Source organism: Pochonia chlamydosporia, chromosome 6 (assembly GCF_001653235.2).
Source record: "Pochonia chlamydosporia 170 chromosome 6, whole genome shotgun sequence".
Lineage (NCBI taxonomy): Eukaryota > Fungi > Ascomycota > Sordariomycetes > Hypocreales > Clavicipitaceae > Pochonia > Pochonia chlamydosporia.
In genome coordinates, this window is record NC_035795.1 from 1,934,520 (window position 1) to 1,958,849 (window position 24,330).

The following is a 24,330-nucleotide window of genomic DNA, read 5'->3' on the forward strand; positions in this document are numbered from 1 at the left end:
GTATTATGTTGCTGTCTAGCACTGCAACATGCAACGCGCCAGGTTCTCAGACCCCCAGACAAACACCAGTTGACCTCACTGCTTGACACTCTCCAAACCAAGTGCTTCACTGTTCTTTGGGCACATCAAGCTTGAGTGGACTGAACTAAACTGAACCCCCAGGTCAACCTGCTTCCCTGTCAAGTCAATCCATGTCTCCAGTCGCCTCCACATCCGTTCAAATCAACGGCCACATTCGTCCATGTCGTTGCCTGTCCACTCTTGATTGCACTGCAGTGACTTGACTGGGCTTGGCTGGGCTTGACTGGGCTTGACTGGGCTTGACTGGCCCAAGCTCCATCCACGTTCCCTCCATGTCTCCATGTCACAGACCAGTTGGCTGCTTCCATCCAGTCCTCACTGCACTTCACTTGACTTGACTTGCATCCACTCTCCAGCAATCCCGTCATCGCTCCTTGCACTCCTCCTCCAAGCCGCCCAAATCCCCCGTCGCTCCCTCCACGCCAGTTGGTGTGGCTTTTTGCCCACATCTAGTCCCCGTCCAGTCCCCGTCCGTTTCCAGTCCAGTCTGTCCAGTCTGTCCAGGCTTTCCCTGCCCTTGTCGCTCTATGCCCTGTCGGTCTCTGGGCGTGTCGCTCACCTGCCTCTGAAGCTCCTAGCACCAGACAAGACAGAGAGCACCACGGCTCCGAACGCTCAGCTGAACTCGAGCTGACGAGTGAGAGATCATTTTCGAACCAACAGCCTGACTTCGGGAACCATCGCCCTCTGGTTGACTCGTTGATGTCCCAAACCCATTGCTCCCAACTCGTCGTCGCCTTTGCTCCGACTGCCACATCGGCACCGTTCCCGGCTCTCACCGGCAACAAACACAAGGCCACTCTTCCCGAATCAACAAACTTTGACCTATTCCTGCCTCTTTTACCTGCTCACCTTCCTTGAGGATACACAATTACCTGGTCCGCTTGCCTGTGGTTTCAACCCGGATCACGGCCAACCCCGCAAACAAGTTGTAGAGCTGGCCGAGCCAGCTAGAGACCGAGCGAACAGAAGCGATACGGGATAAATATTAGCAGGCTGTTCAATTCTTGATAATCATCCGCGTCCGTGCCAATTTCGACCGGTCGCAGAGCGAGCCGCTGTACCATCCAGACCGATCCAAACTGCTCACCTCCGACGGTAATCGACACCCCTTTCTTTTCGCTGCCTTCGTGTCGCATCTCCATCGAAACGAATCGACGACAGCAATGCCTGAATAGCTACAACCGTCAGCAACATCCATTGACACCCCAACTCATCATTCCCTGGCGCTGAACCCCCTTGTCGCCGACGTGGAAGCGTCAAGGCAGAACGGTCTTTATGATGGGTGGGTGTATGAGCTCCAACAGCGAGGAGGCGGAACAGAAGAAGAAGAGTCAAGCTATCGACAGAGTAATAGAGGAGGACTCGAAGAGATTACGGAAAGAATGCAAGATATTGCTCCTAGGTAACTAGCTCCATTGGCATCGCGATGACTTCGGCCGATTACATCCGTCGCTTTGTGCTGATCGTTGACACTGACTGTGCACAGGATCTGGCGAAAGTGGCAAGTCCACCATCGTCAAACAGATGAAAATTATCCACCTCAAGGGATACTCAGAAGATGAATTGTACAACTATCGGCCCACTGTATTTAAGAACCTTGTCGAATGCGCCAAGGCCGTTATCACCGCGATGCAACAGTTCGACATTGAGCCGCAGCTGGAGGAGAATAAACAACATATTGAGTACCTGATGGAATATCAAGCCGAATCAGGACCGCAGGCACATATTGATGATCAAGTTGGTGTAGCTGTCAAAGCACTATGGGCTGACCCAGCACGAGAGCGCTTGATGGAGCACCAGACCGAGTTTTACTTGATGGACTCTGCAGAATAGTGAGCACCGTCTGTCTGTCTCTGTTTGTTCATATTTAGGATCTAACCAAAAATGCCCTCCCCACAGCTTCTTTCAAGAGGTAATGAGAATAGTCGCCCCTGACTATTTGCCCAACGAAATGGATGTACTCCGAGCTCGTACGAAAACTACTGGTATATACGAAACGAGATTCCAAATGGGCCAACTAAGTATTCAGTGCGTTGATACACGGATGACTTTTCTGTCTTGGGTAGGCGCTTTCGCTAACTTGCAGACAGCATGTTTGACGTTGGTGGGCAACGAAGCGAAAGAAAGAAATGGATCCACTGTTTCGAGAATGTCACATCAATTATCTTTTGTGTGGCTCTCTCAGAATACGACCAAGTCCTCCTGGAGGAAAGCAGTCAGGTTAGCGAGCAGATGATGTATTGGGAGGGATGAAGGTCAATGTGCTAACTTGTTGTCGTAAGAACCGCATGATGGAAAGCTTGTTGCTGTTCGACTCGGTGGTCAACTCGCGCTGGTTCATGAGAACGAGCATCATTTTGTTCCTCAACAAGGTTGATATATTCAAGCAAAAGTTGACACGGTCGCCGCTGGGAAATTACTTCCCAGACTACTCCGGGGGAAATGATGTGAACAAGGCTGCCAAGTACCTCCTGTGGCGATTCAATCAAGTGAACAGGGCGCATTTAAATCTTTATCCTCAGTGAGTCTTTTTCCTGTCTCGGCCGAATATTCGGTGACGGGTTTGCTGACATTGATTTGCAGCTTGACGCAAGCGACGGACACATCAAATATTCGACTCGTTTTTGCCGCTGTCAAAGAAACTATTTTGAACAATGCTCTCAAGGACTCGGGAATTCTATGAAAGGAACCGCTGTACTATGTTCATGGATTTGAGCAAGCGGACTGCAGGGTGCTGGCGTCCTAGAGCATTTCTTGGCGTTTAAGGAGGCGTTCCTTTTTTTTTTTTTCATATTATTTTGTCGATGCCCATGGACGCGGCTTTATTCTGTTTATACCTGTTTCACGACGACCTGGCCAATACAGATGGCTATATTAATTCATCCAGTCACAGCTATAGCCGCCATGGGGTAGCGAGACGACACCTTTCATACCTGGCGATGCCTGTTTCTGTACGTTTGCGTGGAATCAACGTGCGTCGGTTAATTCTTGGCGGCGACCATTTACGTTTCAAAAGGCACAAAGGCAGAGAAACGAGAAAGGATTCGGACTCAGACACGACCGTGCAACTTGCGACTTGGCAACCACGAGGTTGGTGAGGGCTGGAATGACGAGACGTTTGAAATGACGATAGGGAGCAGGGGAAGGGGGAAGGGGACGGGGTCTTTTACGCTTTGGAAATCGTGGAAATTTCGGGTACTTTGGGGAGGTCAAGGCTGGTGATTAGCGGTAAAATCACTGAACATGTTGAGTGATTAAATGATTAGATATGGGTGGTGTTGGTGTGGTAGTAAGCAATTGCTACGAAATCAGGGCCCATGATAGCGATGTCTGGTGGAATAGCAGCTTTTGACCACAAGGAGGAGCAAGATGGTCTCCAATACCCCAGCCTTGTAGAATTGCCGAGATAATACATACGTTTTACAATGATTACGAGTGACTATACAGTACTATTGTCTACGTATGTTCTCTCCGTCTTGAGGAGAGTGGAGTTGTCTTGGCCACCAGACAGGCCATGAGGCATGAGTTGGGTTGCTGTGTGGCGGAGTGGCTCATCAAAGCGCGAACTAGCGTCAGATGGTTGTGGGCCGTTATCTAGACCAAACAATTGACTCCATACTCCTCCGTGCATGTGCATGTGCTGGTGTTGTGGGTGTAGATTAGATGACATTTGATGGAACCTTGTGCCTTTTCGGCATTTCATCAGGTGCGTTCTCAATATAGACACATGCTACATCTATGACAGGATTTCTGGGGCACAAGAGACCAGCATTGAATAAATGACCAAAAAAAAACCCCCCCAAAAAAAAAACCAGACTTAAGCAGACTACGTCCACGGCGTTCTCAAGTGAAGGCAGCAAGGCGCAATGAAAGAATGGCACGATGAGGGGCAATTCTGTCGATGGCCACGGCTTTTACAGACAGCCAACTTGCATACCTAGCTACATGTACAGCATCGCACCGGAGAAGCCGGGTTCCATTTTGAAGGAAACGGCCTTGGTACTGGACTTGACTGTAAGATGGCGTTACCAGGTTCAGGTCCATCAGGGCGAGACCATCTGGAAGCAAAAAGCTTGATGGGACATGGACGGACGTGGACGCATGGCTCTGCTGCTGGACAAGGCCACAATGACGGAATGCAAAGTATATGTATGGGAGAGTGGTGCGGTTGCCCTTGGCTTTTTTGTGTTTCCTTCCCTCCGCCTCTCTTGGCCCATTCACTCAATACATTCGAGTTGACTGTCAGGTTGTTTATCTTGTTTTCTCCTTGCGTCTATTCTCTTCATTTTTTGCGGCCAAACGTCGAACTTGAAGCGACATCGTCGACGGAGCTGACTGGGGGAGCTTGAAGCTTAGCTTTGCCTTGCCTTGCCTTGGAGCTTCCACTCCTTCAGCCTGCATGTGCACAACGCCCCTCCTCAGGTTGCAGTCTGGATCCGGACCGCATCCAGTTGATCCTCTTCACCCCGCTTTCACCCCACCATAGCTAGCTGTTCTCCTCGTACTGCACTGACAGGAAACTACAAGTATTGACGGGTAAGCTTCGAGGTAAGTTTTGGGCTTCTCCCCCTCCCAGTGCGGGATATATTTCTCCTTTTGTATAAATACGAGACTGTCAGATGCAATTGGATCTTGTGCAAGCTTCGTTTTGAATAATCCTTTTTGCTGATTCCCAGACAGGCGCTTTGAAACACTATGGCAACTGAACAGCGACTGCCCACGAGGGAGCGTCGGCCCTCCACTTCAGCTCCCATTGTGGACATTACGGGTGGAGTTGGGCCTGCGGGAATCTCTCGTCCAAAGCACAAGAGGACTTTCACGGGCTTCGGAGCCGGGGAGATTAAGAGTGTAGAGGGTGAGTTACAGTTACATGCTGCAGGGAAGACGGTAGTGTGGTTGGATGGCTCATGTTTCACACGATATGCACGAAGTCTACGGAACTTCTTCTGCTGCAACGGACTCATAAACAAAAGTATAGAGCTAATTCAAGCTTACAGCCTCCATCCCCGAGCCCCAACGCGAGGCATGGCAGCGAAACCAAATAACCGGCTTCACCGACAAGGACGGATTCGAAAAGGAAGTCGTCCGCCATGTGGAAACCACGCTCGCCCGAAGCATGTTCAACTGCGACGAGATTGCCGCGTACTCAGCCACCAGCCTTGCCTTTCGTGACCGCCTCGTCACACACTGGAATAAGACGCAGCAGCGCCAGACGTACCGCGATACGAAGAGGGTGTACTATCTCAGTTTGGAGTTTTTGATGGGCAGAGCGTTGGATAATGCTATGCTGAATGTTGGTCTAAAGGACATTGCCAAGGGTTTGTGTCTCCCCCTTTCTCTGCTTATATGTCACGATATGGGCGAACGACTAATTGGAGTAGATGGTCTGTCGGATCTTGGCTTCAGAATCGAAGATGTCATCAAGCAAGAGCATGATGCTGCGCTTGGAAATGGCGGTCTCGGCCGCCTGGCCGCCTGTTTTCTCGACAGTCTTGCTACGTTGAACTTTCCTGCCTGGGGCTACGGTCTTCGATATCGCTATGGTATCTTTAAGCAGGAGATTATTGATGGGTACCAGGTTGAAGTGCCTGATTACTGGTTGGATTTTAACCCCTGGGAGTTTCCTCGTCACGACGTAACTGTCGATGTATGTGCCCTTCACCCCCTAAATTCACCAAAATCCTCTGACGTTGTATATCTAGATCCAATTCTTCGGCCAAGTCAACAAAAAGACAGCCGATGGCAAAACCGTCTCCGTCTGGGAAGGCGGCGAAATCGTCCAAGCCGTGGCCTACGACGTCCCCATCCCAGGCTACGACACCCCCACAACTAACAACCTTCGTCTCTGGTCTAGCAAAGCGTCTGGCGGCGAGTTCGACTTCCAGAAGTTCAACAGCGGCGACTACGAGAGTTCCGTGGCGGACCAGCAGCGTGCTGAGACTATCAGCGCCGTGTTGTACCCGAATGATAACCTTGAGCGTGGCAAGGAACTGCGTCTTAAGCAGCAGTACTTTTGGGTCGCTGCGTCGCTGTACGATATCGTGCGGCGGTTCAAGAAGGCCAAGAGACCGTGGAGGGAGTTCCCCGACCAGGTGGCTATTCAGTTGAACGATACGCATCCTACGTTGGCGATTGTGGAGTTGCAGAGGATCCTGGTTGATATTGAAGGCTTGGAATGGGATGTTGCGTGGGAGATTGTGACGAGCACGGTAAGTTGATTCTATACTGGACTCTAACTGTCGGGCGAAATGGGAACTAACAATATTCAAGTTTGGATACACCAATCATACCGTCCTCCCTGAAGCTCTTGAGAAATGGCCCGTCGGCCTCGTCCAGCACCTGCTCCCGCGCCACCTCCAAATCATCTACGACATCAACCTGTATTTCCTGCAGACCGTGGAGAAGGCCTTCCCCAACGACAGAGACATCCTCCGCCGGGTATCCATCATTGAAGAATCACAGCCCAAGATGGTGCGCATGGCGTTCCTCGCCATCGTCGGCTCCCACAAGGTCAACGGCGTGGCAGAGCTTCACTCCGACCTCATCCAGACCACCATCTTCAAGGACTTTGTTGCAATCTACGGGCCCGACAAATTCACAAACGTAACAAACGGAATCACACCCCGTCGCTGGCTGCACCAGGCTAACCCGCGACTCTCCGAGCTCATCGCCTCCAAGTGCGGCGGGTATGAGTTCCTCAAGGACTTGACGCTCCTGAGTCAGCTGAAGCAGCATGTCGACGATAAGCAGTTCCGCAAAGAGTGGGCAGAGATCAAGTACGCCAACAAGGTGCGTCTGGCGAAACACATCAAGGACACTACGGGCGTGGTTGTCAACCCGGCGGCCTTGTTTGACGTGCAGGTTAAGCGTATCCACGAGTATAAGCGCCAGCAGCTCAACATCTTTGGTGTGATTCATCGGTACCTGACGCTCAAGGCTATGACGCCGGAGGAGAGAAAGACGCAGATGCCGCGTGTGAGCATCTTTGGTGGTAAAGCCGCGCCAGGGTACTGGATGGCCAAGCAGATTATTCATCTGATCAATTCTGTTGGCGCCGTGGTCAACAAGGACGATGATGTTGGCGATTTGCTCAAGGTCATTTTCTTGGAGGACTACAACGTGAGCAAGGCGGAGATGATTTGTCCTGCTTCGGATATCAGCGAGCATATCTCTACGGCTGGAACTGAGTACGTATATCTCCAACTTTCCATCCCCTTCATCTCGACTAGTTATTCTTTTGTAGAGAATGGGGGACACGATGGCGAAGCTGTTACTGACAATTCTCAAAGGGCATCTGGAACGAGCAACATGAAGTTTGTCCTCAACGGTGGTCTCATCATTGGTACTTTAGACGGCGCCAACGTAAGTCTACCAAATCTCCCACTCCGCTCACAATATTCTGCTTCAGATCCTAACAGCATCAGATTGAAATCACTCGCGAAATCGGTGAAAGCAACATCTTCCTCTTCGGCAATCTGTCTGAAGATGTCGAAGACCTCCGCCACTCGCACACCTACGGTGCCCACACTATCGACCCTGATCTCGACAAGGTGTTCGACGAGATTGAAAAAGGCACCTTTGGCACCCCCCACGACTTCAGCGCCATGATTGCCGCGGTTCGCCAGCACGGAGACTACTATCTTGTGTCGGACGATTTCCACAGCTACATCGAGACGCACCACCTTGTGGACAAGGCGTATCGCAACCAGGACGAGTGGATTGCCAAGTGCATCAGATCTGTTGCCTGTATGGGCTTCTTCACTAGCGATCGGTGCATCAACGAGTATGCTGAAGAGATTTGGAATGTTGAACCTCTAGTTGTTGAGAGAAACTAGCCATGGTTTGGAATTGGTTATCCTTGAACGGTTCGTCACCGGACTGGTCTTGGTTAGTAACAGGGCGGGATATACGAAATTGCATGAGGAACATTCGGACGCAGCTGCTTTTTTGTCAATGTTGATGGCCGTCCTTTTTTGTTGGTGCATCGTTTTGAGTATGCAAAGTGTGCTCTGAATACTAGGTGTGATAGTAATTCGAAATGTTGCATGTTTAGGAGCCCCGAGTGTCTTTGAGTTACTATGCAAGTTCAACATTGTAGCTCGGCCGGCACCTCCTGTAAACTACGTCACCAGGTTTCTAGTCGATGGTGCAGAATGCTACGGACGGGCAAACCCGATTCCAAAACGACAGTGTGGCTGCTCAAGGAAACCCTGCTCTATTGGGTTTCCAAAGAAGCGGTATGCAAAACCGGTCAAACACTCCCCAGACAGCGCCTGAAATGGGGTGATGCAGCGTTTCGTCCCAAACGACTTTTTCACTTGGTGGAATCGAGTTTCTTGGGGTGCCATCGGGTTGTTCGAGGGCGCTGTTGGCGCCGGAGCATTTTGTCCTGAAAATTTGAGACCCAGAGGCCAGAGGGGTATTGGCCGGCCCGCTGCGCCGATTTTGCACTGACCTATCGATGGAGGATGGTGTCAACCAGATCGGGCGACAGAGTGGTCGTTTAGCAGAGAACAAGTAGCTCGCCATCGAGTCTTAAGGGCTTAGAGACATGCTCTACGCTAAGATAGTGTTAGGCTTGCCCGATCCCCGAGACCCTGGACGAGAATGGAGACGAGACCACATGGATTCTAGCGCGGCTTTGGAAGAGACAAGGTACTGGTCGCCTACTCTTTGGGGTCTTGGGGTCCGTAGCGACGGTAACTGTCCTCCAATCCAGTTGGAGTCAAGTCCCTGTTTTCGAGTCTCAAAAGTGTATGCTAAACGAATGGTAGCGTACCGAGGAGAACACAAAATGCCATAATTTGACATGCGGGTTCTTTCTGTCGTCAGACTAGCCGTCCTGGCGACAAAGAGGGGCGTATGGCGCGAGAGCAGGAGAGGCAGAAATCCCTGATTATTCGAGTCGTGCCCTTGCTCTCACATCAATGGCAAAACGCCAATGACGTAGTTGCATCAATTTTTCTGGCCAGGTCATCCGTGCCTTGCCATGGCGGGGGAGGGGTAACGCGCAGATGATTCTTGAACATTCGACGCATTTGCGAGAGAAATTGACGTGTCACTTGGTTATTCGGAGTTACTGGCGTCCTGTTGATGCAAGATGCTCATCTTTTGACTGTTGGATGCCCACCATCCAAGCTCGCCGCTAGTCTCGGATGCTAGGCAAAGCCAAGTTTTCCAGATTAGTATCCATGTCTGATGGGAAAGTCATTGCAGATTTCGAGAGAAGATGGACTTTTTGACATCGCAACCGAAGGAGTGATCTGCTACTAACCTGACCGGGTCAACTTAGTTGCCCCGTTGCTTCCTCTTCATTTCAACCGAATTTGTTTAGAGCACTTTGTATCCAGCTTAGAGAGGTGGCTTTTTCATCAGGGCGATGGTGACAGACAAGTTGCAGCAGCTAAAGGTTATGGCATGAGAGGCCATGTCTGTAACGGAAATTATTCATCTTGCAGCTTTACGTTGGCGAGCCAAGGGTTCAGATTTGGACAAGGCTATTCAGCCTCCAACGTCGATGGCTTGAATATCGTCAGGATCCTTTGGTGTAGAGTGTCAGTTTCGGGATTTTGACCCGCACCGGCTGCTGTTCCAAAAGGAATGGGTTGGAGACTCGGCTGTCGCGCGGAGGCTCAGGTGCCCAGGATTATCTTTTGCTACCTGGGTAGGTAGGTATGGATGTTGATGGACACATCTCAGGCACCTGCTTTGTGTGGGTGGGATGGAGGTGGGAAGATGTAGAAAACGACGACAAACTGAATGAGTGCCTGATGGTTGGAGCGTGGAATATGAATGCAGATATTATGTGGGTAAAGTTGCCGTTCGAAGTGATATCAAAAGGGAAAGTGCGATGGTCGGCAGTAACAAGACAAGAGGCACCAGACATTGCTTGCATGTATGGAGGGATTTGGCTGTGGCCATCAAATTGCAAAGACCAAAACATCTCCATACACACCAAATCATTACCCAGCCATATCATCAACTTACAGTCTCAGCCTGTCTTGTTGTCGTCGTGCCCTTTAGCGAAACCACGCTGTCTTTATTTACATTTCTCCGCGCTCCTTGGCGCATACCTGATGTTTGTCTGCTTCGAACCTCATCCCTTATGCTCCGTATGGTCGTATGGTCGACGCGATAGTTAGCATGGTCAGCATCGACGTCCACATCACCATGCTCCAGTACCTGGGATCTCGATCGATCATCCACTTTGAGCATTTGAGCCATCCACTTGAGAGAGTGCCCGCCCGTACCACACCGCAGCCATAGACACACCATCACCACACGCCCCCGACGAGAGCACAGCCAATTGCCTACCTTTACCAGCAACTTGGCTCTGGCGGAGCCCGCTCCGAGCCCATCAATTAACACCGCCGCGGTCTACAAAGTCAAGGGAGAAGCCCCCAGGTCGTTGACAACGATACGGGTGTCTCATTCCCTATCCTATTCTGTCCTGTCCTATCCAGTTGGTTGCTAGCCCTGGTCCTGATCCTGGTCCTGTTTGCTAAGTTCTTTTCCATCCTGGCTTGTTCCCGTGAACAAAGCCCAACTGAGTTGGATCCAAAATTACGACATTATTTTCCCTCCGACCCGAACGACAAGTGCTTCTTCTTCTCCTCCTCTATCCTTTCATTTCTGACGAAAAAGTGTGCCGACGATCAATTGTTCTAAGTTGTTCGAGAACTCTATACTGCCTTTCAGCTTCTTCGTGCTGCGAAGCGCGTGGTCCTGTTTGCCACAGTCACGCACCTTAATCGACAATTCTCGACGACACACTGCGTTCTAGAACGCCAGCTGCAGGGCCAGATCTTCAATACCGCGGCCACTACTTATTAGCCACTCCAACTCCCAACGGTCTGGTTCGTTTTCCCTTGACGGCGCACCGTTATCAAATAACTCAATTTAATAACCCAGACTAAAGTAAGATACTCGCAGTTCGATTTCCCACATCGACAACTCCCGCGCCTTTACTTTGGTTCCCTGCGTCAACAGGTGAGTAGCAACGAGATAGGAGATTCCCAGCCCGCGCATCAGTCCATCGACATCTTGCTTCTCTGGACGGAATCGAAGACAAAGAGACAAGTTTCTTTGCGCCTGCTCTCCGTTTCGTCCCACCCTCTTGCATCAACCCATCTGGCAAGCATCAACCCCTTGAGCCTTCATTCGTCTGCATGCTAAGCTGCCCCTCCACGTTTTGGCCTCTGTGCAGGATCGGACGCAACTTGGAGTCCTTACACAGCTTCCGCGGCGTAGGATTGCATTCCTGCATCTTTCCAGTGGCTTCTTGAAACATGCATTCTGATGTTGCTACAAGTCATGATGCTGCTTTGAGCTGTTCAAGTGAATGGTGAGCAGAGTGTCAGGCATCTCGGAATGCATGGAGGCAAACCTTGGAAACTCTATTGCAGCGATCCACAAAGGCACAGGAATGCCTGTCCCTTATGGCATCAGACAGACCAGACACTCACCGACATCGTTCGAGCTACTACTTGATACTGGGTCCCCAGTGGGTTGACACTTGACTGATCAATGGCGGAGAGTTGGTGGCGCTGCAAATACCACTGGACTTGGACTACTGGAGCCCAAGAGCCATTCCATGTCCATGTCCATTTCAATTCCCCCACTCACGGACCAGACACAAGTTTGTTCCTCTGTTTCCAGCCAGACCGCAAAGCTTCTTCCACCTGTTGGACTCAACTTGCCTCCAATTTGATCCTTCTCGCCAACAGCGCCTTGGACTGCAATCGCTATTCGTGATTTCAGGTCATATTCTTGTTTCTAACTCTCTCCAGTCTTGTTCAGCGGATACAACGCAACAACCGAGCAAGTGACCTCTGCTCTCTCAGCTTGCCCCGCTCATCTGCCCATACCGCAACATTGCCTCTCCTCTGCGACGAACCATATTCCAACTCTCGCAATCAGCTTGCGCACACAACATCTCGTATCAGGAGCGCGTGCATTTGAAACCAATCAGTCAATTATTCAAGCGCTGCGGATAGTTGCTTCCCGCCTTTGCATCCCGAGCATCGCAGCGACTCTCGTTTTATCCATCACAACCACCCCTCACCCCGCCATTCCGACCGGAACAGAAAGCAACGACCACCCGTGCTAACCGCAACAATGGCCGAGTTCGTGCGCGCCCAAATCTTCGGCACGACGTTCGAAATTACATCCAGGTAGGTGGCAGCCATCGGCGATAGCAACATCATTTCCGTATGCTGATAGGTGTTGTAGATATTCTGACCTCCAACCCGTTGGTATGGGAGCGTTTGGTTTGGTTTGGTAAGTGAGCCCATCAAGCAGCCGTAACATGGCAACGCGGCTTTGGCTAACCAGTGATTCCCAACAGCTCTGCACGAGATCAGCTCACAAACCAAAATGTCGCTGTCAAGAAGATTATGAAGCCGTTCAGCACTCCGGTTCTCGCAAAGCGAACATACCGCGAGTTGAAGCTCTTGAAGCACCTCAAACACGAAAATGTATGCCTGCGTGGGATGCTAAATCTAATTACGAATTCTTAGGATACTGATGCATGTTGCATAGGTCATTTCACTTAGTGACATCTTCATTTCTCCGTTGGAAGACATGTATGTGCACTTCTTCGAAGCCAGTTTGGAGCCGGGGGTGCTAACTTGGACCTAGCTACTTTGTCACCGAGCTTCTTGGAACAGATTTACACCGCCTCTTGACCTCGCGACCACTTGAGAAACAGTTTATCCAGTACTTTTTGTATCAGATCATGGTGTGTAGTGGATTGTTGGCAATGTTTGATTGAAAAAGTTGACTGACAACCTGGACAGAGAGGCCTGAAATATGTCCACTCGGCTGGTGTTGTCCATCGTGACCTGAAACCTAGCAACATTCTCGTCAATGAAAACTGCGACTTGAAGATTTGCGATTTTGGACTCGCGCGAATTCAAGACCCTCAAATGACGGGTTACGTCTCGACACGATATTACCGAGCACCAGAAATCATGCTCACGTGGCAAAAATATGATGTCGAAGTAGATATCTGGAGTGCAGGCTGCATTTTCGCTGAGATGCTGGAGGGCAAGCCGCTATTCCCCGGCAAAGACCATGTCAATCAGTTCTCCATCATCACAGAGCTCTTGGGAACCCCGCCTGATGACGTTATTAATACTATTGCTAGTGAGAACGTAAGTACACTATCGGCGGCTCTTTCCTCAGCTTCGTTGTCTCATGTGCCGTTGTCCTAATGACATTTTATTCAGACGCTACGTTTCGTCAAATCTTTGCCCAAGCGAGAACGTCAGCCACTGAAGAACAAGTTTAAGAACGCTGACGCTCCTGGTAAGAATTGTTACCCAAGATGACAATTTGTGACGCTGGCCTAACTGATCAATGCAGCGATCGATTTGCTCGAGAAGATGCTCGTCTTTGACCCCAAGAAACGGATAACAGCTACCGAAGCTCTGGCGCATGAATATCTTGCCCCATATCACGACCCGACCGACGAGCCTGTAGCCGAGGAAAAGTTTGATTGGAGTTTCAACGACGCAGACCTACCCGTTGACACATGGAAGATCATGATGTACGATATTTGACGCTCTTTCCGCAGATTTGGTTCAGATGGGCTAACTCACTATGCAGGTATTCTGAAATTCTTGACTACCACAACGTGGAGGCCGGTGTTGCCACCATGGAGGGTCAAGAGTTCAACGGGCAATAGACGAGTAAACGAAGCGATTTCTCTACGCCAGCATGAAGAAGCGAATGGTTGGATACCTTACCGGACGAGAAAACAACAGCATAAAACAGGCATTGGGGTGAAAGACGGTGTCACGAGCACGGGCACACCAAGGAGTACAGAATACACACCGGCGATGTATGAAGGATGCAGGAAAAGGGAGGGAGGCTGGATGTGTGCATGTGATGCGTTAACGAGGTGTTTCATTAATATCTATTCATGGCGTTTAGGAGACTGGTGGGTGGGAGGGCAGTCATGTTTTGACTAGTCCTTTGTTTGTTGTACACGCTCCGCAATGATTGCAAATGCTCAACAGCACGGAGCTAGGCAGAAATACAATAGTTGTCATGAAATTCTCGATCCAAACTAGCACGGGCTGTAAAGGGCAGACAGTTACTTTTGCACTGTAGATGGATTGCATTCCTTTGTACCTTCACTGCCTACTATGCACAACATCGGTATCAATCTGTATGGGCCCATGTTTTAGCCGTAAATCCATGAATGTAGTCCTCTTATGTTCTAATGTTTCCTTCTTAGAACCATCAATCCGTTCCGAACCCGCAATGGAGGATACTTTTTCAGTCTAAATCAGTCCAATTCAAATTTTACATCTTTTTGGTCCAGCCCTGTCTATAATTCGTATATGATGTAGTTCGTTCCAATACTTTAGGTTTATTTATCCTCCAAAAGTTCTTGGAGCTCCTCCATTTCTCCACTATGGTAGACCATGTCATAGAATTGGCCCTTTGCGTCGTAGAGTTCCTTGGGCGAGCCATATCTAAATTACAATGTTAGAGATAGATATATTTTGGTGTAGATTTTAGAGGGAAAGAACTCACTCCAGGACTCTGCCGGCACTCATGACAACGACGCTATCGTAGTCGATGATGGTTCGAAGACGGTGGGCAATAGTGACGAGCGTGCGGTTGTCATCCGCAGCTTCCAGGTCATCGCGGAGAATTTGCTGGATACCACGATCGGTTTCGTAGTCCATGCTGGCTGTGGCTTCATCCAGGAGCATAAGTTTGCTCTTGCGGATTAAAGCGCGACATAGAGAAAGAACTTGGCGCTGGCCGTGGGAAAAGTTCTCACCACGGGCATCTACTTCGGTTGAGAGAGTGATGGCTTGGGCGTGGCCGTGTATGGCGTCGTCAGCATCATTGTCATCATCCTCTGTGACATTGCCGGAGAAGGATGCAATGCCTTTGCAGTTGTCGAGTGCTGCCTCCAGCTGCTCTCGTGGAACCAGACCGGTGGGGTCGAGGTTGGATTCTACGGATCCGTTGAACAGGACGGCTTCCTGGGGAATAATGGTGAGGCTTTCACGGAGGCGGTTTCTGGGTAGCTTTGTGATGTCAACACCATCGAACAGAATCTGACCCGAAACAATGTCGGTGAATCGAAGCAGGGACAACACAAGCTGGGATATGTTAGCGGATATTGCATTTTGATCGTAGATTCTTTGCGTACTGTACTCTTGCCGGATCCTGTTCGGCCGACAACCGCGACCCGCTCTCCGGCCTTAAATTTCAAGTTGATGTTGCTGAGAATATCGGGACCGTCGGGGTCGTAGCGAATCGTCACGTCCCGAAACTCGATCTCTCCAGATCGAGGCCAGTTCTTGGGAATAACGTGAGTTTCATCATCAGCATATTGAGCTTCAGCTTCATCGGGATAAGGCTTGTCATCTTTATCTTCAGCTTCAAGCTTCACATATTCCTTCACACGGTGAAACTAGTATTCGGTTAGTGATGGTGCTTTGAAAAGATATTCCTGCTTGGGCGACTTGGAACATACGCTTTGCATCTCAACTTCAAGGTCATTCATGGCTCTGACCATGTATAGAACAGTGTTGCTAAGGTCATTGGCGTTGGTCAGAGAAAATCCAACCAAGCCTGCACCAACCAATCCGGCTTTGGAAATCGCAATGATACCAGCAAAGAGGGATACGAGAGACGTGACGAAGTCGATTCGAACTCCAACCCATCGGTTGCAATTGTAGTTGGCTTCAGCCGTGGCTGACCAAATACGGAGCTTATCTGCGAGATCGAATCCGAATCCTTGGGCTTTGCCCTTTCTGGCCCGAATAATGGCAAGACCAGCAAGGGTGTCAGCAAACTGTGAAAATACAGGCGACTGAGAGGAAGATGTGAGACGCTTAATCACAACCGCAGTTCGCGTGTACATCTCTCCGATCAGAACACCAATGAAACAGGTAATGAGCCCTGGGATCATGAAGATGGGCATGATGGAGCTGACTGCGCCAAGTCGGAAGAAAATCATCATGAAAATATCCAGAGTTTGACGAACCATGCCGCTCAGATTGCCGTCAATTGAAGCCATGTCACCAGAGAACCGGTTGGTAATCCGGCCGACAGGGATCGTCTTGAACCAAGATAGGGGAACGCTCATGATGCTTCGGATAAAGTCGTTGTGCAGACGTCGAGCGGCACGCCAACCGCCCCATTCAAAGGTGATGACAATGAAACCAAAGGCAAGAATCTCAAGGAAGATGAACGCGGCAAAGATGCCCAGGTAATAAGCAACGTCTACTGGCCCTTTGCCTTCGTAAGCCTCAACCCAGATAGACAGCCAGAAATTGGCACCAAAGTAGAAAATATTGGCCAAGAACAATCCGAGTATGGAGAGTATGGCAAATAAAGGGTGGCCAAAGTATCCCATGTAGCTAATCACAGTCCACCTGCTAACCTTTCCAGATGCCTTTGCTTCCTGGTCAACAATGTCCTTTTTGGGAACGTCCTGGGCAACCTTATCAGGGTCATTCAGAGCATCGGAGGCGGCTTGCAAGTCTGGCTCTGGAGGTGTTCCCACCTCGGTTGCACTGCTGTCGTCAGCATCGCCTCCAAGGACCTCTGCGATCTTAATAGGTCTGCGGACCACGCCAATATTGGGCTCAGCACTCCTGACTTGACCTCTATCAAGTAAGATGGCTAGGTCGGCCTGGGCTGAAATCCAGGGGACCTGAGTGACGAGAACCACGGTTCGGCCCTTTAGCAAGTCACCGCAGAAGCAATACTTCCAGACTCCTGCAGAGGTTTTCGCGTCTAGGGCCGAGAAGATGTCGTCAAGTAGCAATAAGGGAGCCTTGGAGTACAAAGCCCTGGCCAAGGCTACACGTGCCTTTTGTCCGCCAGACAGGGATGTTCCATTCTCCCCGACTGATGTTTGGTCACCGTCCGGTAGCTCGCGCAGATCTTCGGGAAGACAACAAGCTGTCACGACTCGATCGTATCGGACCTTTTCCATTGGGCTTCCAAAGAGAATATTATCTTGGATGGTCTCATTTTGGAGCCAAGATGTTTGAGAAGCGTATGCAATGTCAGCTGGAACAGTGATAGAGCCGCCTTCCAGATATGTCTCTCCCAAAATAGCAAGCAAGAGAGTGGATTTGCCACTTCCGCTCTGACCAGTGACGACATTGAGGCCACCTTGGACAAAATCCAACGAAATGTCCTCCAGCCTAAAGGTAGCCTTCTTGTTGCGCCTGAAGCAGCCTTTCTCAATGCGAAGAGGTCCCTCTGGGTACCGAACGAGCGGCACGGTGCTAGAAAAGTACTTGTCGAGTCGTCCGAAGGCAACCATGGCACCGGCAAAGTTTCGAGCAAAATAACTGGCCATCATGATGTTTCGACGAATGTTCTTGACGAGATACACGGTAGTGAAGGCGGTGGAAGCTGTCAGCCGCCGCTTATCAACCGTGACATGCAGACCGAACATGATGAGCAAGGAAAGGTAGGGAAAAACCTGTGTGACCTGGTTGATAAAGACTTGGAGGACAGACACGCCCCAAAGAGACTTTTGTTCAACAGCACGACACTCGACAATTTTCTCCGTGATGGGCTTCTCCCAGCCAAAGTATTTGATGGCTTTGATCGAGGCTAAGTATTCAGTGACGAGCGAAATTCGCGAATCCTGAGCCTTTCGAACTTTCTTTTGCGTGCGGTACATCCACTTGCCGAGAAGAATGGAGATTGGAGTAGCAAGCACGAGGACTGAAACTCCCACAATGGAAACCCAGCCAAGCATTCTATACAAGCCGATGAAGGATACAATAGTTCCGGCAGGAACACCAACCAAGACAATGATCATATCTCGGGCTCTAAAGATGGCCTCTACATCAGCAGCCATGAGGTTTGCCAATCGACCAGCTGAGGTCGACTTTGTGCTGTTTTCCTTTTCCTTCTGGTCCTTTGCGTCGTCGAATTTGCCAGCAAATGGGTCGTCTTCGAGTTCCATAGATTCCAAAGCCCTGTGGTACAGCTCCTGGGTCATGGCCGACTTGATTCGGACGATCAGTCGCGTGGAAGTAAATACATATCCCTGAAATAGGATGGATCGGGTCATCGGACCAAAGAAGGTAAGAAGCAACCACACCCATGGCCTGTAAATGGCGGAATTGGGGTCATCGAGATAGGCAAGCAGCTTAAACATACCGAAAGGAGCGACGTTCTCGACAATATATGCAAGACCGATCCAAAAGGCCATGAGGAGCAATTCGTTTCTCTGGAAGCGTAAAGTAGTCCAGAGAGTCGACTTGGAAGCAGCTCTAGCAAGCTGGACCTGGCGAAGGAGATAGAGAGGATCGTCGTACCACGCCAATTTCGGAATTCCAGACATGTCAAGCTTCCCCCAGGTGCCTTTCCAGATAGTCGGAGTCAGCCATTGGTAGGTACAATAATAATTGACCCAACTAGTTTCTTCCTCAGGAGCGGGTTCCTCGGGGACTTGGAAACCAGGAATCTCGTAGCCGAGTTGAGGCTGAACCCATTGACGAGGTGTGCACATGGCAACAACAAGGCCGACGGCGAGGGCGGCCGTGGCTCCCAGAATGCTGGCGTCTTTGGTGCATTGGAAGTCGATTTCGATGCAAGGAAGAAGCTGAGCGGTGATGAGAATGATCAGCTGAGCAATAATGACGAAATTGATTTGATGCAGAGCTGCTTGACGCCATAGGATGTCCTTGGCCAGTCGAGTCAAGCCAAGAATGAAGATGTAGGCGACAAGAATAGCGTTGAGCACGTGAGCGTGGCCTTTGAAGAAGGCGACGGCGAGGAAAGCGAGAGCGGCAGTCCTTGACACCTGCGACAACAATTCGTAACCCCATTGAAGCCCCGACGCTTTAGATTTAATGGTAGGTCTTGGAAGGCCATTGTTGGAACGTCGTCGAATCAAGTGCAAGGCTATGAACAGACAAGATATTGCGAGAACAACTGCTTGCGGAATACCTGAGCGTGCGATGGTGGAAGCCTCAACGATCCAAGGGACCCGAGAAGCCGCAGAAGCAATACTAATATTCGTCAGCAGGCCAAAACAATCACAGAACGAGTGCTAGAGCAGGCATTGACCCAATTGCATCGTATTACCAAGCCAGAACGAGAATTGGACATTGCGCAGCCGTGCAGTGATACATACCGACTCAGAAACATCTGCGGAGCGCCACCGCCTGCAACTCGGTTGCTCATCGGAGAGAACTCATAGTCGCGGAACTTGTGTATCACCACGTTCATGGCTGCGACAACAAAGTCGGAAGCCGACGCGACGAGAGCAAAACGAGTGAGGAGGATTTGGTGAAATCACCAAAGGCTGGTGAAGAAGAAAGGGACAAGAAGAGGAAGCAAGAAGCGACAAGGACGACGACGATTTGAACATGCCCTTCGACTGATACCCCTGTCACTGGCAAAGTCAACAGCGCCGATGGTGTGGTCAACGGCGACAGATTTGAGAGCACTAAGAGCAGCCCGGCGGCCCACAGGGATCAAAAAGTCCCTTTCTGCAATGTGATAGTGGTCTCTGGGGGGCGCCTCTGGAGATTCAAAACTGGGGTCCCGGCTTGCTCGCGCCTGTGAGGTCGGGTTGTCTCCAGCCCTGTTTCCAGAAGAAGCAGTGGATGACCCAGACAGTGAGGCTCAGTTCACGACCCTTCATAAGTATGGCCAATCCAGAACAGTCGGCGTGATCCGTTTGGTCCACCAATGCGCCTGGGTTGAGATGAGACTGTGGCAGACGCGATCTTGGTCACCACAATTGCAGGTTCCATAAAGCATGGAGAAGCCTTGGGGGTCAAAGGACAGGGCGGTATGCATCTGGACAAAGAAACCCAGGCAGCAGACAGATTCAGGAAGTTTCCTTTCCTTCTTATGGAAATAACCCAGCGAACGCAATTCTGACGCCTTTGAAGGTACTAGGGATTGACAGCATGACAACTAAAGGGCGGCTGTTGCCCTGTTGGGCGTCTGTCTCACCGGTTGGGACGGCATCACACTTGACTTAGTTCATTGTCAACAGCACTGTATCAGCAGCAGTCTATATCTGTGAGCTGAGTCATTTTCCGGTGCTGATAGTTGCCATTAGGATCGAATGACACGAGCAATTTTTGTCACAGTCACGAGGCCACGCTTCAAGGATTCAGACGCCGCCGGTATATAATCCCAGCACACCTCAGACAATTTTACGGGCGTGAGGAGGACTGAACTCTGACCATCACTGGTTGGGCTTGTTGGGTTGAGGGTAAATAAAGTGCTGACTGCAGACTGACCGTCTCGACCGCCTGCAAGTGCTGCAAGATGACCACCGCGAACCAATTGATATGCCAAGGCTTCCGTCACGACGGGATGCATGCCTCACTTTTCAGTCTGAATGGTGGTTTGCTGCCTATCGCGATTTGAGGCAACAGAGCGTTTGGCAGGGTGGAATCAGTCCACTTCGACTCTTTGCCCTGTACGGCCGAACCAACAGACCAGCTCATACACATTGGTCGTTGACAACTCGACAACAAGAGAATCTTGATCGCATTCCCCGTCCATGTCATTGGCAGTCACTGGTGGACCTCTCATCAAGTCCACTAGACGCCGGTGCGGTCCCGAAGATGGTACCGTACCCCAGCAGATGAGCCAACAGCGCTCCACCATCGACGAAGCAGGTTTGTGATCTGTGAACGAGTGGCAACCTATTGAGTTATTATTGTGCGAGAAAAGGGGTCAACTATTTTGCTCATTGGCCAGCGGGCCTCCAGGCGTAATATCTATGATGCTCGACGCAACATTTAACATCGTTGTGACTCATCTACTTTGCAATTCGCTCCCCGGATCTTTCCAGCTGGCCAGACTGCAACTCGACCCACTGTGTGGCAGTGCCACACAACATGAACATGGAGCACTAACATCTGCCCGAACGGGAAGGCGGCGCCTGAAGATGAGAGGTGATAGATGGGAGAGCACGGGTGTGGTAGATGTGCCAAGCCGGTTCGTTACGCCGCGCCGGGATCCAGTATTTTCTGATAAGTGTGGCCGGATGTAAAAGCTGGGAGTGTAAAAACACCAGACATCATTGATGAGCACCAAAGGTAGACGTGAGGTACTTCACGCTGGTCAGTGTGTCCAGGTGTTCTCCATCTAACTGGAATGAACTAATCATGTACAAGTTGATGCCCGAAACCCGATATAAACTAATATGGCTTCTATAAATTAAATATATAACTAGAGGCAATCCCATTTATATTTCCGATAACGCCTAGTACAAGACCTTGACATCTTCATCACTGGGGCTCGTTCTCTACTACATGCTCCTCATAATGTCTCTTCGTTCAAGGTATGCTACTAGCAATGCAGCCATGCAATCTAGTATATCTCAATCATGAAATTTTAAACAAAAAGCCCCCAAAAGTAAATCCCAGGCAAACCCCTCTTATTGACTCCAACACCACCATGCTACCCATCACGGAAAATGCTGGTTAACCCACGCTGCCGAATCACAAATCGTCTCCTCCGTATTAATCGGAAACCCCGTATCCGAAGAATTCTGAACCGTAGACCCAAAGCACTGCCCCGGCCAATCCCTGTCCTTGATATCGTTCCGCCAGCAGACGGCATTGCAAATAGTGCTCTTGCGGTCCGCAATCGCCGTCTTGTTATTCACATTATACGCCACACACATGTTGACGCATTCGTTTAGACTTTTTGCAGGTGTGTTGACAAGATCTGCTCCTGACCAGCGGAAGCTGAGGTTGCAGAACTTTCGGAACTGGTAGTCACTCGAGCCGAGGGCGTTGTATATCGTGTTGTTCGAAGACGGGCAGTCGCGGTAGAGGGTTTGTGTCGGCCCAATTTGTAATGATGTTGTTAGAGTGGCTGGTGGGTTTGTAGTTGCCGTAGCCGGCTGTAAGGTGCTTGTGTCTTTGCTGTTTGTGTTGTTTCCGCTCGTTGAGTTGTCGCTGTTGTTTGGCTTTGACTTGGCGGCTTGAGTTGCGCCTACGCCGCCGCCTATTGCAGCAGCCGCGACAATTAGGATAATTCCACATAGAATAATCCAGAATCGCCTAGGAGGTAATCCGAATATTTGTCGTGGGGGAACCGCATTGATCTCTGTGGCTGCCTCCTTGGGAGCATCTTCATAGTAGATTTTGCCAGGCTGAACGGGCTCTGGAAGGTTTGTTTCGGGAGCGACCTCCAAGTCGGAATGGTCCCGTGCCATGACTGAAAACTGTGAGAGATGATCAACCAGATGGGAAAAGAAAGTGTGGAAACAAGAAGCGTGAAGGCATCTTTAAAAGGACTTTGAGAAATAGCCGCCTGGGTACTTTGTTGGAACCTGCAGCCAAGTCTCGGATGATGTGTTGGCCAATGGCGATGAGGATTTAGCCGCCCTGGACATTCGGCGGAAAATAAAAGACCAAAATCATCTGCAGACGCATCTGCTGCTTTAAATGACTTGATTCTCACAATTGGTCCATTTGATGCGTTCCCTACGCTGGCCAGACTGTGACATTTGACGCTTCATGCTCAAGCCAAGAGCTGCCAGCAAGAGTCAGATCTGGTAATTCAACCATGCCGATCTCGATCTCGACAGCCTTCAAAACTCTCACAATAGACTTGACCACATGCAGACTTTTCTTCCTGCTCGACATGGATCAACTGGTGCAAAGCAGATTGGAGATACCAAAGACTCCCTGGAAGTCTCGGGTGTCCCTTTTCAAGTGCCACTCCCGCCGCAAGCACGACATGTTGCCGTGCACTTTCCCACTTGACACTTGACAACTTTGGCGAGGAGCTTCAATGTTGCCTCGCGGGCGCCGTTCCTACCACTTTGATCAGCTATTAGATGCTCATTCTTTCCCTTGATAGATCTCGCGTACCACTGAACAAGTATGGAAATAATATGCGAGCACGTGCTTTTCAATTCCATAAGTTCGGAACATTCTCATTCTCCTTTTCTTCTCTTTCTCTTCTCCAGATGATTTGAGAGCAGAATCCCACCGCACAAGCCGCTCATCACTGACGATCAAGAAGGTCAGGTTGGGTGCTGTGATTGTCAGGCTCTTGCGTGAGGCGACTAACACCTGACATGATCAGTAGGCTTGGTAAGTGCACGGCATAATTTTTGATTTCTCTTTTTGTGTCCCTGGTATTACACTACCTCCAGATGACGCGCCCTTTGTCTTCTTCTTCTTCTTTTCTCATTGCATTCGAAGGCTTGCCCGTCGATGTGAAGAGGAAACTCACCCTTTCCCCCCCTTCCACGTCTTCCACCTTCTTTGACTTGTGGGCAATCATCTTGGCACGGTTGTGGTTCTGGAAATTGCGTGGATGGACGGGCAGCGGTCGAGGGGCTAGAGTGGATATCCAGATTGTGGTTGATGGAAAAGAGCTTGCCATTGTAAAGTCATCATGGTGGTGGAAGACTTCAAGGCTATTGAAAATAGGCTGAGGAATTTGATGTTTTGTGGCAGAAGAGTCGATGCTGATGGGAACATTGATGGAAAAGAGGAGCAGAGAGGCCACTTTATAGTAGGGACAGGCCAGCGTGCTAATGTTCTTGACACGAAGTTAAGCTTTCTCGCTCTTGTTTAAGTTTGGACGCTACGAAATTACATTTGATGTAGTTCGTAGTCTCTAGGGAGGGAAATGAGTCAAGCTCTGATAAACTCACTTCAACTTCACATTCGCCTCGTCGTGAAGAACCTAGAGACACGCCATTACGAATGATTGGGTCTCGCCTGCGTTAATCAGATTAGCACAAAAACTTTAATTTGCGCTGTCGACGTCTAGTTCCCCTTTGGTGTGTTGAAGAATGCATGTGCCTCGAGCTCCCGAATGCATGCAAGTGGTGTGTCGTCCCAAAATAGCTTGAGAACATTGAGCGCAGGTTTTCATTTACTTACCTACCTAGGTAGGTTAGGTAGTTGGCACCGACTCACTTTGGTTAGAAGTCTGGTAGCATTTGAACACTATTGAGGGCTCGATCCAATGAGTTTAGAGTCAACCTTCAGAACCGTAGCCCTCCACAACATCAACTTAGCTTGGTGTGCGGCCACCGTTTTTTTGAGTGACAAAAGTGACACATACACAGACACGCTACATTGACAGAGATGGGTAAATTCTGAGGATACAATATGAATCCCTAGGTTCAATATGGCCGGTACGTCGTGACGGTATTCCCACAATGACGAAATGACTGCTTTCACTGGGCGCAGAACAAATAGACATGATATTGTAGCAGCCGGTCTGCACAACTACCAAGGCAGA

General features: G+C 50.0%; 5 protein-coding genes across 5 annotated transcripts; 3 read left to right on the forward strand and 2 right to left on the reverse strand.

Annotated features, from left to right (window-relative positions):
• Nucleotides 1–1,362: 1,362 nt before the first annotated feature.
• VFPPC_14512 (guanine nucleotide-binding protein alpha-3 subunit) lies at nt 1,363–2,767 on the forward strand (the record flags this gene model as incomplete). The annotated part of the gene is made up of 6 exons (XM_018292280.1): nt 1,363–1,486; nt 1,571–1,916; nt 1,984–2,112; nt 2,175–2,304; nt 2,367–2,605; nt 2,668–2,767. 6 exons carry the CDS (start codon nt 1,363–1,365, stop codon nt 2,765–2,767), a joined length of 1,068 nt encoding a protein of 355 aa, XP_018140658.1.
• Nucleotides 2,768–4,779: 2,012 nt separating this feature from the next.
• VFPPC_16421 (glycogen phosphorylase) lies at nt 4,780–7,919 on the forward strand (the record flags this gene model as incomplete). Its single annotated transcript, XM_022429018.1, has 6 exons — nt 4,780–4,939; nt 5,082–5,402; nt 5,466–5,731; nt 5,787–6,293; nt 6,355–7,446; nt 7,509–7,919. 6 exons carry the CDS (start codon nt 4,780–4,782, stop codon nt 7,917–7,919), a joined length of 2,757 nt encoding a protein of 918 aa, XP_022284209.1.
• A 4,282-nt stretch (nt 7,920–12,201) lies between these two features.
• VFPPC_14511 (mitogen-activated protein kinase sty1) lies at nt 12,202–13,771 on the forward strand (the record flags this gene model as incomplete). Its single annotated transcript, XM_018292279.1, has 9 exons — nt 12,202–12,257; nt 12,316–12,363; nt 12,431–12,560; nt 12,625–12,668; nt 12,724–12,823; nt 12,882–13,238; nt 13,314–13,392; nt 13,450–13,633; nt 13,693–13,771. The coding sequence occupies 9 exons, from the start codon at nt 12,202–12,204 to the stop codon at nt 13,769–13,771; spliced, it is 1,077 nt and encodes a 358-aa protein (XP_018140656.1).
• Nucleotides 13,772–14,461: 690 nt separating this feature from the next.
• VFPPC_08985 (ATP-dependent bile acid permease) lies at nt 14,462–19,317 on the reverse strand (the record flags this gene model as incomplete). Its single annotated transcript, XM_018287594.1, has 5 exons — nt 14,462–14,567; nt 14,629–15,209; nt 15,260–15,523; nt 15,587–19,097; nt 19,223–19,317. The coding sequence occupies 5 exons, from the start codon at nt 19,315–19,317 to the stop codon at nt 14,462–14,464; spliced, it is 4,557 nt and encodes a 1,518-aa protein (XP_018140655.1).
• Nucleotides 19,318–21,523: 2,206 nt separating this feature from the next.
• Nucleotides 21,524–22,279, reverse strand: VFPPC_08984 (hypothetical protein; the record flags this gene model as incomplete). Its single annotated transcript, XM_018287593.1, has 1 exon — nt 21,524–22,279. One exon carries the CDS (start codon nt 22,277–22,279, stop codon nt 21,524–21,526), a length of 756 nt encoding a protein of 251 aa, XP_018140654.1.
• Nucleotides 22,280–24,330: the final 2,051 nt, after the last annotated feature.